Source organism: Apiospora aurea (assembly GCF_038362705.1).
Source record: "Apiospora aurea strain CBS 24483 chromosome Unknown utg000001l_segment0_segment0, whole genome shotgun sequence".
Classification (NCBI taxonomy): Eukaryota; Fungi; Ascomycota; class Sordariomycetes; order Amphisphaeriales; family Apiosporaceae; genus Apiospora; species Apiospora aurea.
In genome coordinates, this window is record NW_027117388.1 from 5784618 (window position 1) to 5798117 (window position 13500).

Here is a 13500-nt window from a genome sequence, read left to right on the forward strand (position 1 = left end):
GGTTGCAAAAGACAACTACTCTAATTTTGTGTCTGTCATATCGGGAATCTCCTCTCAGTGATAAGATTTATCCAACATGGTCGGCCCACCGCCGTTGAAAGGACTTAAAGTCCTCGAGTTTGCTGGCCTGGCTCCAGGTAATGCAGAAGCCATCCCGGCCACAGATGATTGTTGCTTATGAACCGTAGGTCCCTTTGCCGGCCTTCTTCTTGCGGACGCCGGAGCCAACGTCTTGCGCATTGACCGAGCAGTCCCGGGGAAAACGCACACCGCTGGTGCAGAGGCGCCTCCCACCGGCGACCTGCTTACTCGACACAAGTCTTCCATTGCAGTAGATTTAAAGTCACCCTCCAGCGTTGCATTCATCAGGGAGCTAGCAAAAGCATCTGATATCATCATCGATCCTTTCAGGCCCGGTGTACTCGAGAAGTTGGGCCTTGGCCCTGAAGTTCTATGCACCATCAACCCCCGCCTCGTCTACAGCCGCATGGCAGGCTTCCGCAGAGACGGGAAGTACGCCGCGATGGCTGGGCACGACATCAACTATCTTGCCGTGTCTGGTGTTTTATCAATGCTCGGGCGGCGCGAAGAGAAGCCACACCCGCCCTGGAACATCCTCGCCGATTTCGCAGGCGGCGGTGCCACGCTGTTCCAGGGTATTCTCCTTGCCATAATCTCCCGGGAGAAGACGGGGCGGGGCCAGGTCGTCGAGGCCAACATGGTGGACGGCGCCAGCTACCTTGCCACGTTCCCGCGGCAAGCCCTCAAGACCCCCATGGTGTCCGAGCCGCGCGGCGGAAACATGCTCGACGGAGGCTGCCCTTACTACGACACGTACGAGACCAAGGACGGCAAGTACGTGGCCGTCGGCGCGCTCGAGCCGCAGTTCTTCGCCGTCCTGGTCCGCCGCCTCGGCCTCAGCGACGACTTGAACCGGACCCGCGCCGATCGGGACACCTGGCCCGAGATGACGCGACGGTTCGAGGCCGTCTTCAAGTCCAAGACGCGCGCGGAATGGGAGAAGGTCTTTGACGGTACGGATGCGTGCGTGACCCCTGTGCTCGAATACCCCGAGCTCGAGACCGACCCGGCCCGGGAAGGCGACCAGCGGCCCAGCGTTACGCTGCGCGACACTCCGCTCTTGGCCGCTCACCAGAAGACAACGGACCCCATCCGCCAGGGTCAGGGCGATGGGTGGCCGGGGAACGGGTATGAAAACCAGCCTCTACTGCCCGGCCAGGGTGGCGAGGAGGCCTTGCGGTCCTGGTTTGGCCTCGGCAAGGAGACAGATTATGGTGTGCAGAAAGGGGGGCTTGTGTTGAAGCCGAAATCCAAGCTGTAATGTGTTGGCCGAATTTGGTGCAAAGCAGGATATCATAGCTTTTTGGCCTTTCGAATGGAGCTTTTGATTAAATCCGATGCTGGGACGAAGGCCAGCTCTACGGGGTAGATGTTGTCCGCTTTCTATAGCAACGTAATGTGCAGACTGTAGATTTAGCAGCCAAGTGGCCAGCTACCCATCAATTAAGGAGTCTATACATACCATAACATTACTGTGTTTGTATACTACTGTAATACACACAAGTACAAATGCTACTTATTGTCCCTGATGGTTGAGTTTCTATCGTTCCACGAACCAGCATGCATGTTTCAATCTTTAGCTCAATGGACCGCATATATTCGTTTGTCATCAGCAGGTACTTAGTCAGGGATGCATGTAGAATTTAACACAAAGAGGAAAGACAATGCGTGTAACATTATATCATTAAAACCGTCTGCTCTGGTCTCGTGAAGTTTGGTATCAAGAACAGAATGATACTGCGTTCCCCCTACACCACCCTACAGTACCAACTCCAGTCTCGGCTCTAGACCACCCCGTGCGATGTCCCTCTTTCTCTCTTCCCGAAACTCGCGTTCATTCTCTACTGAACCTGGGATACTATTTCGCTGGCCTTGGAAAGTGAATCGACCATCTTCTGGCATTCTTGACGCCGGCGAACTGTGTAATCCGACTCCTTGAGCAGGTCATCAAACGTCTCCTTGCGGTACATGTTCTCGAGCAGCTCTTTCTGCATGTCGTCTTTGGTGAGTCTAAACATTTGATTAGTAAAAAGAGCATCCCTTGTTCCGTTTAGGGATATCGACTTACTGGACGAGCGAAAGCATGATGGCCTTGGGAACCATATCAATCATAGTTCTCCTGACGATGTTGTAATAAGATGAGATAAGCAGCTTGATAACCTCCACCTCGACATTCTCACGCTCAGAAAGAGTACCGGAGGCCTTCAACATCGCAGGCGGAGGCTCCATAGCAGCTGCCTTCTTCTTGTTCTTGGCGGCAAAGAAACTACCAAAGAATCCGCCATTGCCATCGCCGCCGTCGAGTTGAGGGCTGGCAGCGCGAGCCGGCGTGGACGCAGGCAGCGGCTTTCCAGTCTTGGGGTCAACCTGAACGGGCTTTGCTGAGTAGCGTTCATTCACAATGGCCATGGCTCTGTGGCCATTCAGGAAATCGGGGTGGCCCGTGTTGATGTAGCAGGCTTCCATGGCCACCAAGTCCTTGACAAGCTTGTTTGTAGGCTCCATAGCCTTCTTGAAGAAGCTGATCACGACGGAGTGGAAAGTCTCCTTGAGCTGGGGGTATCGCCGATAGACAGCCTTGGAGAGCAGCTGGGTAAGGATGCGGACCAACTCGTCGTAGACCAGCGAAACACACCTCAAACTGGGTTCTTCCAGGCGCCTGATCTGCTGCTTTACGATAACCTCGAACGCCGTCGTGCCCACGAACAAGGCCGGAGAAGGACCGGAAGAGTTGTGCAGCATGGTACGGATCTCGTTGTCCTTCACCACGTCGAACGGGTCAACCGCCTTGACGCCGTTGGAGTAGAGCTCGTGGAAGACGAAGCTGATTCTGGCACCACCAGACAGCTCTGCGCTCGAAAGCTCCCCGTTGTTGCCATCCAGCACACCTTGCCACTCCTTGGCGAACTCGGTAATGATATTCAGCACAATGTTGGAGCTGTTGCCGAGCAACGAGGGGCCAAGACTCTCCAATTCCGCCGAGTACTTTGCCAGAGAGCTGGCGATTCTGGCTTTGATGTCGGGTAATGTCTGCTTGATGTGCATCATCAGGATCAGGTTGAGCTTGCGAGCAAGATACGGGGTGCCGCAGTAGGAGCTCTTGTTTCGATACGCCTTATGATTATCGAAGAAGTTCTTCTCTGCCTCAAGGGACTGCATGATGGGCTTCTTGTTGTCGATGTCTCTCTGTCCTCGGTTGACGACCGGAACGTAGCCTAGTCGAAGGGGAATAATGCGACCAGCCAAGATGTCGACGACATCAGTACCCTCGTCCATCAGATCGACCTTGGTCAAGACACCAATTGTCCTCTGACCCTCGGGATCGACCTCGCGCGCCAGCTTCAGACCATCCGAGTTGGCCAGATCCTGGTTGGCAGCTGTGACGGCAAGGATGATGGCGTTGGATTTGGATATGTATTTTAACACCATGTCCTTGATCTGTCTCTCGATATCTCGGGGCTGGTCTCCGACAGGCACCTTGGTCAAACCAGGCAAATCGACCAGAGTCAAGGTCAAGACGTTGGGAGAGTAGACCCTCAGGTTGATGGGGGCTGGCGAGATGCCGGCGTTGCGGCCGACCTTGGCCTCTGTCTCGCGGCTGATCTCTTCCCTGATCTTGTTGAAATCGTAGAACTTCTGGCCGGGGATGTGCAGGAACTCGCCCCATTCGTCTTGGTTGGCCGCCTTGTCGGTGGAATTTGCGACATCCTCGTTGGTGCCATTTGTCTGACCGGTAGAGGGTCGATTGATGAGTTGCAAGACCAGCGGCCGCCGCGTGACGATACCGGAGCCACGGGGCAAGAAGTCCCTTCCGACAATGTTTTCCAGTACCGAACTCTTACCGCTAGACTGACTTCCCACGACGGCTATTTGGGGGAGATCGATGGGGTTGTTGACGCCAACGGTGGCGAAGACATCTTGAAGCTTGTTCACGAGCCTGTGAGAGAGAGAACATGTGTTAGTTGCGCCGTCTCGAATGCATAGGCTGCAGTGCCCTTGCTGGGCTGGCGATGCTTCCAGAAAGCCGTCAGGGGCGCAAGGGCTCTTGGGCAACTGTCGCAAGAAGGAGGTAGGGCCACGTACTTGATGAGGGCGGGATCCGAGATGCCGCCCGGTGTGCTCATGCTGTCGGCCATAGTGACGACCTGTTCTGTTATCTAATGAAGGCCAGATGTGTCTCGATTGTGAGTCGGCGCCAGATGGGTTGCTTGTATTCGATTCGCAGTCGAGGGGTTCGATCAGGTTCAGGCACGAGCACAAGCTTAGGTAAAGTCGGAGTGGGTTTTGGGAGGCCTGGCACTGGGTATGGTGTATGTAGGTTGTATCGAAGTAGTGGTAGGTGGCCCGAGTCTCGATGCCGCTAGATGCCAAATTGTCTACTTAGTCGTAGTCGTTTAGGTAGCAGCAGCAGTGCAAAGAGGCAACAGCTGCGCAGGCTCTTCAACGTTGGGGGAAGATCTGACTCAAGCACCGAGCGATGCGAAAAAGTCTTTTTTTTTCTTCTTTTTTGGGGGGTATTCGATGTTTTTGTTTGGGTGATCAAGAGCGATGCATGTGGCCAGCCTTGGGGACTGGGTAATATGCAACTCGAAAAAGAGATGGGTTGGATGTACGTACATACCTACTCGCATTGGGGGTTAACCTAGATTTGGCGGCGTCGATACCCGATTTGATGGCCCCAGCTGTCACCGGGCACTCCCCTTCAGGCTCTATTTACTGTGCATCTGTACCTAGCAGCAGCAGCGACAGCCTCCCTGCACGCTGCGCACTCGTACTCTCCCCCTTAACCTAGTAGACTCTGTCCCTGATACTTGATACTGCCCGATACCCCATACCCCCTTTGGATTACGTACGTGGTACCCTGTTACATCCCATACAGGGAGCCGCAGTCACTAGCCCCGACGAGGCCTAGCCTGCTTCGCCAGCTGTTTCAATCCACACATTCCATGCCCGAGCATGACAGAGGGTGCCCTGCAGCAGGCTCAACAACACCGCCATCGCCTACTAATACGGCGCCTAGTAGCAAGAAATTTAGGTGCCTAATGACATTGTCGCCTCGTCCCCGTCATCGCCCGTCGTCACCCTTTCGAACCACATGACGACCGCAATCAACAGACACTGGAGGTATGTACAGTCATATTCCCATTACTGACTGACATGTAGGCAGGCAATATGGCGAGCATCTCTCTTTTGTTTGGCTGGGAGGCTACTTTGAAGTTTTGGGAGCCTAAGCTTGAAAAACACCCACCTCACGATCCATCTACATCCACGAGCGCAAGCTTGTATACACTCATGGAGTAGACTACCGGTGAACGGAGACGTATGTCAAACTAAATGTAACTTTATATATCACCAAGCGCAAGAAAACTACACGCTCTATGTTGAACTACCCTTGCTCCATGCCTCCTTTGATGCTGGCCTTGGTTTCCCATGCACCGAAGCCAGAGCGTGAAATCAAAACACCAAGTCCAGACGCAGGGGAATTCAGTTGCCTATAGAACTCGTGTCAGAGCATGGCTGCTCTTGTTCGCTAGTGCTTATACCACGAGCAGAGCCTCTGCCAAAATCAGCCTGTTTCGCCGTCTTATGCCTTATGCAAATGGTATCTCAATGATTCTGTGTATTCCCCGATATGTAGGGAGCTTCTGCTGGACTTGACCGCTGCACGTAGCCATGCTACTCCGCGCCCATCGGCTGTTCTCCATGCCACCCATTAGACTCGGCACCACTCGACTCCTGACTCTGGTGCAATGCCTCCAGATGTATCCGCTGCCCTTCGGCGTTCGACCAACTATAGAAACCGGGTTAGCGTCCGATAAGAACCACACTTCGTCAAAAGGGACGAGGAATACGTACATCTTCACTTTGCCGTCATCACCACATGAGGCAAATAGGCATGGGTCAGTTGGGCTCCAGGACACCGAGTTGCATCGGGGATGGTGCCCGCTCAGCTTCTCGACGATCTGAGCACTGGCTTTGTGCCAGATGTTGATAGAGCCGTCTGCAAGTAACAAAAGTCAGCATGAAAAGACCGATTTCCCTTGGGCGTAGTTCATAAGCGTACCTTCGCTGCCGCTGAGAACAAAACTCTCGGCTGCTCCTCCAAGTGCACTCCTAATCATATACTCGCCGCCTGTATGACCTGAGTAGTATTGCACAGGTTCGCGGCTGACAAGGTCGAACAGCTGGGCTTGGTCTTTCTGGAGGTTCACGAGCAGATGCCGCGAGTCCTTGCTGATGCTGATCGAGGTCAATCGGCAGTGTAGTTCGATTTCGTATTCCCAAAGCCTCGTCATAAAGTTGTAGACATGGATGTGGTTGCGGTCATCCATAGCAACCAACCAGCGTCCGTCAGGCGAAAGAGACAGGTCCTCAACCCGATGGTTGTTTGCCCAGTCGAATATTTTTTCGCCATCAAGGTCCCACTGGCAGAGACTGCGGGACTTATCCAGAGAACCTGTCAGGAATGATCGATTGTCAGGGGCCCATACGCAGCTGCTGACGGGTTCTTCGAAGGGACTGACATCCAGAAGAAGCCCGCCGGTCTAGAAGAATGGTCAGCGATAGGTCACGGGCTGTGTAGCGGCAATTTTACTCACTTTGAGGTCCCATAGCCGCGCATGCTTGTCTTGACAACACGTAACAATCATAGAGTCGTCCCAACTGAAGGCAACATTCCCCACCCCTGCGCGATGTTCCCGTTCTCCAAGAGTGTGCAATATCTTGAATGAGGGAACGTCCCATATGATGACCGTCTTTTCACTGCCACAGCTGGCCAACTTCGTCCCATCGTGAGAAAACACCACTTGCCAAACTTCGCCTTGGTGGTCATCAATATCAATGATATTCTCCGTAGGGAAACGCCGCCTGTCACAGAGATGGTCCGCGTAGAGAGACGGCGATCGGGCATTCGAATGGTACAGGCACATGTTGATCTGATTATGCTTGACCTGGTGCAGTAGGACTGCCAGACGATGCTCCGGAAGCATCACCGAGGGCGATATGCATCCTGTGAAGCGAGTTAGTAGCTGCACAAGTGTGGGATATGACGAAACAGCGAGATGGAGCCATCTTACTGGAAAGCTCCGACAAGAGTATTTCCCGAGACCTGCCATAAGCGCCATCCCATTCCGCCTTCAGCTTGATGTCGTCCGGAGAGTCGCACATCACCAGACTGGAGAGGAAATGCAACTTTGCCTGGTCTTGGTTTAACGGGGTCAACTCGGTACGCAACACCATCAATGCCTGGCTCGTCTTTTGCTGTTCCAGCAACTCCAAGAACTTTTGTTGCCGTATCCAGAAGCGCATCATGTTCCGGTCTGCGCCCTGTGCCAACACCAATCCATTCCCGGCCTGGGATGTCCGCTCCGCAGGTGCCGTCGCACCCAACAACAGATCTTCGGCGTTACCCCATGCACCGTCGAGAACGGCTGTGCGGAACGATGACACCGTCGGGCTTTCCAGCTCAAACCCGCTGTCTCTGCCCACGCTCTCGGCTGCGGTGTGGTATCCCATATCGGACAGGGCCTGTATCAGTATCCGCGTGACTTCCTCACGGTCGTGACCGAAGTACGTGTCTGGCATTCTTGGTTTGGAGGCGCCATTCGTGGCTAGAGCGGACTTCTGCATCCCATTGGCACTCGTCGTTGCCCGCTGATATGACTTCCCGTTCGTGTGGTTACTCGTGCCGTTCGGCGCCGGTGTTCCATCGTTGCTGGCTAGCATGGCGGCGTCGTCGGCTCTTCGGCGTTTGGACTTGTGCTGGTATGTGGAAGGACCTGCTTCCGGATTCTGGGAAGTCAAATCCTGGGTAGCAGACAGATCGTCTGAGGCTCGTCGCCTCCGTCCCAGGACCTGTCCTCGCCCCTGCAGCTCGGTCGCTATCGGAGCTGGTTGGGTGGATCGGGAGAGTGTGGGCGGTAGACGTGCTATATCGGTTGGGTTCCCTCGGGGGTGGTTGGTAAGATCTGGGGCTGAGAGGACTGTGTTGGTAGGATGCTGGGGAGGATGCGGAGTGGATGGGCCGTCGGAGGTGGATGGGGTGATGGTGGGAGGTGGAGGCTGGTGGTCGGCCACTTCGACTTGCGGCGGGAAAGTAGGACTTTCCCGCAGCGAGGAAGAGAAGGTTTGAACAGGTCCCGGTGGATTAGACGGTTGGGATACTGATAGCGTTCGTCGGATCAGATCAGGGTGGTATCTGGGAGACTGGGAAGGGTACAAGGTTCGCTCGGGAAAGCTCGTTCGCCTCACGCCGGGGGTTTCGGAGGTTCGAAGGGTCGAAGGGTCGAAGGGTCGAGGCGGAGGGGTCGGGACTTGCGAGGGGCGTTGAGGATTGATGGATGCGTGCGGGTTTGTGCAGTGGTAAAGAGCTTCTTTAGACTTGAGGAGTCGATAGTTGGGAGCGTCTAGGTTACCAGATGACCGCACTTCGACAATAGCTGACCTCATGTCAAAGTGGACCGTGAACCTAGACGATCTGGAACCTAGAAAGCCAAGTAGGAACCAAGGGGGGCGCGTAATAATACCTAAGTCTGATGGCGTAGTATGTACCTTCAACTAAAGTGTCCTGTAGGCTGTAGGTACTGTACCCGAAGTAGGTAGGGTGACAAGACGCAGGGTTTCTCCGGACAAGGCCGAGAAGCAGAGATGGCGAGACGATGTTCGATGTTGTTTTTGTTTCCCCACGACTGTTCCCATCGCTACAACAGTGTCCGTAGCAACTGGCGGAAGACGGCGGTCACGGCGGTCACTGCACGCATGTGGAAAAAAACGACCTCAGATATATCGCACGTATCCGAGGTGCCGCAAGAGCGAAACATTCAGTCACGTACCTGGTCCGCCTTACGTAGGAGCTAATACGGTCATGTTACTTGCTGGGAGCCGGGTATTGAGATATGAACGGGTCGTATTGATGTACCTACATTTGATTGCTGTAGGGCGCAGGTGCTCTTGCATGCAGGCGACCAACCCGCGTATACCTGATGCAGTGAATATATGTCAACAAATATCAACAAGAATGCTTGAACAAAAACCCTCGAGCTCTGTCTCGTTCAATGGATCGCCATTTGCATGCCCTGTTAAGTGGTGACTGCGTTGCTGAACGGACTGCTCCAATGTTCTTTGAGCTGTCCGCGACACTGGGCAAACTGGGGAAAGAGTGTTGAAGTACAGACCCAGATCTTCAGTTGGGTTGACTGGTTAAAGCCGCTACTACGCTTGCGGCAACGCTGGCATGCCGACCCTATCTACATTGGCCTCAACCAATCAGCGCACGAGCCTGCAACCTGCATAGTTCGCCAACGTTCAGGCTCGAGTTGATTGAACGGATGTTGCAGAAAGAGTTACGCGGTGACCTACCTGTCTTGCTATGTATGGACTAACTGCATACTACTGCATTCCAGTCCATACACACAGAAGAGCGGATGGGCCATCAATCAACCCTATGCTCTTGTTGCTAAGGCTATTGACCGGCACCCTGAACTGGCCCTGTGCTGTCCCGAGGCCCCTGTGCGTAGGTACCTAATAAAGAATACGACAGGTCCTGGGGATTGCTGCTGTTGAATCGTTGAATCCCACCCCCGGCACCCACTGACCTACCGGGCAGTGTTAGCAGTTCGTGTGACCAACCTGATTTCCCTACAGTAGGTTACTAAAAACGTCGAAGCAATAAGTCTCTACCTGCGGGGGAGGTGGTCTATCATTGATCTATGGAAGCCGCTTGGTGCTTGATAGTTGCTGCATGCGAACAACAACAAGCAGCTTTCGGCCTGCTGCCATCACTGATGTGTGCCCCAATCCTACGTGGACATGTACCCATGGTAGAAGATGACGATAAAGACACCTGATCTAATGGCCGATGAGCAAATAAACGTTCGGCGGTTACCCCACACCCTCCGCTGTACCAAGGGTACTAAGTACTAACCTACTAACACACGGCTTGTATGAACCGGCCTTGGCCTAGGCCTACCTGGCGTCGACTGTTGGGATACAGTCATGATTATAATATCAGCGAATTACCCTCTCCCACTTCACGGCAGAACAGATGTCTTTGGTGTGCCAAGTAATATCAAGGAGTAGCCATCGAGGAGTTGGGCGATGGAATCCCGAGCCCTTCCTGGACTATGATAAGGGACCACAGAAAGTGCAGCTAGTCAACCGAGTCGGATCATCCCCACCAAGCAACCTGTCAGTCAAGGACTGGCTCACCCCGTTGCGTCCATGAAGCATGCCCTGTTCGTTGTCTAACACTGCGTGTCTAGATCCCGTTCAAGTTGAATTCCAGGTCTCATTGTGTTTGTGTCCAGAAAGTTCGGGCTTGGCGCCAACCATGCTTCAATAAGTGCCATGTCAAGTATTAGATGTCTTCGAGCCCGCCCGAACCGAGCAGGCGGACTTTGTTGGCTCCGGCCCCCAAATTTGGTTCCGGTGCCGCTTCCGGCTGCTACGGGCCCACAAGGAGCAGCACCGGCGGATGGTCAAAGACCATACCGCCGATATGTGTCCCTAGGTAGCTACATGACATCAACCACGACTGGTTACTTCTCAAATCAAAACTCTGGCAGCAGATCATTCACTGGGTTGTATTACCTTTCGCTTGGCCTCCTTCGTAGGTACTGGAGGAGTCCTCAAAGAAGTGTTTGTACTCTGACACTCTGGGCAGTTTGCCACGGTAGTCCAGCCAATATCGCCGTGGTTAATCGCAGCTCACAGCGTTGATTGTGACATGCATCATGGAACACCAGTTTGCGCCCATGGGTGCATTCCATCAAGACTCGTGGATTGTACTGTTGATTGTCATACCCAACAGCCCAAGGTCTTGGTCTCTTTTGATTTTAAACATGCATTTTCCTTCTTGGTGCAATTCACGTCCCACCACCCATGTTGCAAACCCCCTTAGCAACTGGTCATGATTATTCCCGATAATGCCTCTACCAACCATGGCACCTGCCGGGGCTCCCGGGCTCCCTTGGTGAGGTACGCATGATTGCAGCGACACTTGCTGCAGTTCTTTGCTCATACTTATATTTTTCTTTTTCAGCAGAGTCAGAAAAAGGTGAGTAGCTTGTTTTCATCAGATATGAACGAGGCCCTAGTTTAGGAAAACAGCTGACCGGCTGCCAATAACTATCAGGTCGAACATCTTGTTGCTGTGCAACACGGCTGTAAGCCAGTCGAGTCAATTGTCCCGTACCAATGGCCCCCTCGCCTTCACATTCGTAATCTGCTCTTCCAAGTGACTGAGCCTCGTGCGCTTGGGTCAACGTCAAACGAATACCATTAAATTTACCAGGAAGAAGAGATTTGCCGATGAAGTGTACATGCAACCAGGAAGAAAGAAAGAAAAAGAAGAAGGAAAGCATGCAGCGGAGTTGGTAGGTTGATGCACGTGTTACCGGATCTCGAGCCGGTTGTTGATTACGCCGCGCGCGGCGAACATGTAGGTGGGCATGCCCCAAATCAACAACTCGGCCCTGTCAAGCGAGCTGAGCCTCCCCAGGACCACTGAAGACTGAAGTGCCCCCCGGCAGGTATACGATGGCCCTTACCGATTTTAGCTGACGTGGAAGATACCATCGTAAGGTTTTCGGTTCGCGACGTTGCCATTAACATGCGACATATGGTGACAAGTGGTCCCTGGAGCTTGGGTGCCGCGGTATTGTCCTCGGGCGGAATCACTGCTTGAGGGCCGCCGATGATGCCAGAGAAGCCGATAGAACGGCTGTGCATGCTGCACCATAACAATAACACGATAGCGTCTGCTGAGAGTGCTGGCACATATGTGTAGCGATTGAGTCAAGCGAGTTCCCACCGGATCGTCACTTGTTCACCGGACAAACTGACGACGGAGCCACTCATATTTCTAGGGGTCCAACTCGCTACATAACCGCTCCAGGCCAGGGGGTACGCAACTTGAATTAGGCAGACAATATGCACCTGCACAGATAGGAGGTAGACTACTCAATTCCGATTCCCATCCGGGAGCAGCATCATATGTTTCCTCGTAGGCTCGGGACAAGAAAGTCCAAAAGGAATGTTTGGGTTGAGCAAATCAACATGGACGGACGGACTTCTTGGCATAGCCTATCCTGGATCCTGCTGCTGCTCGCTCAGTGCAGTTAGCACCTTAACCAACTGAACAACAAGCAAGCAACCCTTTTTAGTGGAGTGTCTACCGCCTACCGGCCTTAAAGTGCCGTACCTGCATGACGATCCAACGTTCTGGTCCCAGCACCTTCACGTTTCCAGCAGCTGACAGTAAGCTCGACGACCATACAGACTTCCCAGAACCCTCTACGAGCCCCAAAGTGCGTTTGCTGCAGGAAAAACCTCGAGATGGGCCACCACAATCGTCACTTCGCGGGCGACCGTTATGCACTCTTAGGCGCCTGGAGCCCGCCAACAAGCACTGCCAAGTATGTGCACAGCTGCTCAACCCCCAAACTACACAATACCCCGCCAAGGCTGACAGTGTATTTCCAGTTTCTGCGAGGAAGACTATGTCGTCACTCGATATGTCGCCGAATTCATGAATTCCATGACCAATTTGCCCTATGGTATGAATGACTGAAATCCCCTGTAAAGAGAGCTCAGCATATCAAGGACTCTTGCACCATTGTAGTATCCATCCCGTCTGACACACGTACAGTCTACTTTGCCCTTCGCTACATGTATGGCCCGGGCAGCCGAGGCCTCTTCCGGCCTCGCACCGACTTCATGTCGGTCTCCCTGCTCGTCCTGGGCATCTGCTCCTTCCTGTTCCACGCCTCGCTCCGACACACGCTCCAGTACGCCGACGAGCTCGGCATGCTGGGCCTGGCCTGGGCGCTCCTGCAGGGCATCCTGACGGTCCGCGGGCGCTCCTCCGCCAACGACCGGCTCGTCAACACCACCCTGAACATCGTCTTCCCCCTCTTCGCCGCATTCTACGTCTGGACCGGCAAGATCATCTACCACGCCTCGGCCTTCTTCCTCATGATGGTCCTCCTCGTCATCCGCGTCGCCCACCTCTTCTTCTGGCGCAAGCCCGCCCTCCCCGAGGACAAGCTCCGCGTCTGGAAGGCCCGCGGCCGCGTCTCGCTGGCCCTGCTCGTCTTCGCCTACGTCCTGTGGAACATCGATCTCGAGTTCTGCGCCGAGCTCCGGCTGCTCAGGGAGCGGGTGGGTTTGCCCTGGGCTTGGCTCTTGGAGCTGCACGGCTGGTGGCACATCATGACCGCCCTGAGTGCAAGCCAGTTTATGGACACGGTCAGAGAGTTACAAGAAGTGTTCGCGACAGAGGAAAGCGCTAAGGATGAGAAACGTTAAGCGGGTTGATGGTTGGAGTCAAGTCTTAGATCTGGTATTGCATATTCTTCGCTGACAGAGGCTATTGCAGAAGTAGAGTTGATCACGGCTGGCCATGCAGAGTCCGTCATGCCT

General features: G+C 54.0%; 4 protein-coding genes across 4 annotated transcripts; 2 read left to right on the forward strand and 2 right to left on the reverse strand.

Annotated features, from left to right (window-relative positions):
- Positions 1–76: 76 nt before the first annotated feature.
- PG986_001743 (uncharacterized protein) lies at positions 77–1342 on the forward strand (the record flags this gene model as incomplete). Its single annotated transcript, XM_066837965.1, has 2 exons — positions 77–137; positions 189–1342. The coding sequence occupies 2 exons, from the start codon at positions 77–79 to the stop codon at positions 1340–1342; spliced, it is 1215 nt and encodes a 404-aa protein (XP_066706858.1).
- A 580-nt stretch (positions 1343–1922) lies between these two features.
- Positions 1923–4217, reverse strand: PG986_001744 (uncharacterized protein; the record flags this gene model as incomplete). Its single annotated transcript, XM_066837966.1, has 3 exons — positions 1923–2091; positions 2150–4018; positions 4165–4217. The coding sequence occupies 3 exons, from the start codon at positions 4215–4217 to the stop codon at positions 1923–1925; spliced, it is 2091 nt and encodes a 696-aa protein (XP_066706859.1).
- Positions 4218–5757: 1540 nt separating this feature from the next.
- On the reverse strand, positions 5758–7806 carry PG986_001745 (WD repeat-containing protein; the record flags this gene model as incomplete). Its single annotated transcript, XM_066837967.1, has 5 exons — positions 5758–5872; positions 5938–6082; positions 6146–6626; positions 6681–7090; positions 7158–7806. The coding sequence occupies 5 exons, from the start codon at positions 7804–7806 to the stop codon at positions 5758–5760; spliced, it is 1800 nt and encodes a 599-aa protein (XP_066706860.1).
- Positions 7807–12414: 4608 nt separating this feature from the next.
- PG986_001746 (uncharacterized protein) lies at positions 12415–13386 on the forward strand (the record flags this gene model as incomplete). The annotated part of the gene is made up of 3 exons (XM_066837968.1): positions 12415–12494; positions 12562–12635; positions 12728–13386. 3 exons carry the CDS (start codon positions 12415–12417, stop codon positions 13384–13386), a joined length of 813 nt encoding a protein of 270 aa, XP_066706861.1.
- Between the last annotated feature and the right edge of the window lie 114 nt (positions 13387–13500).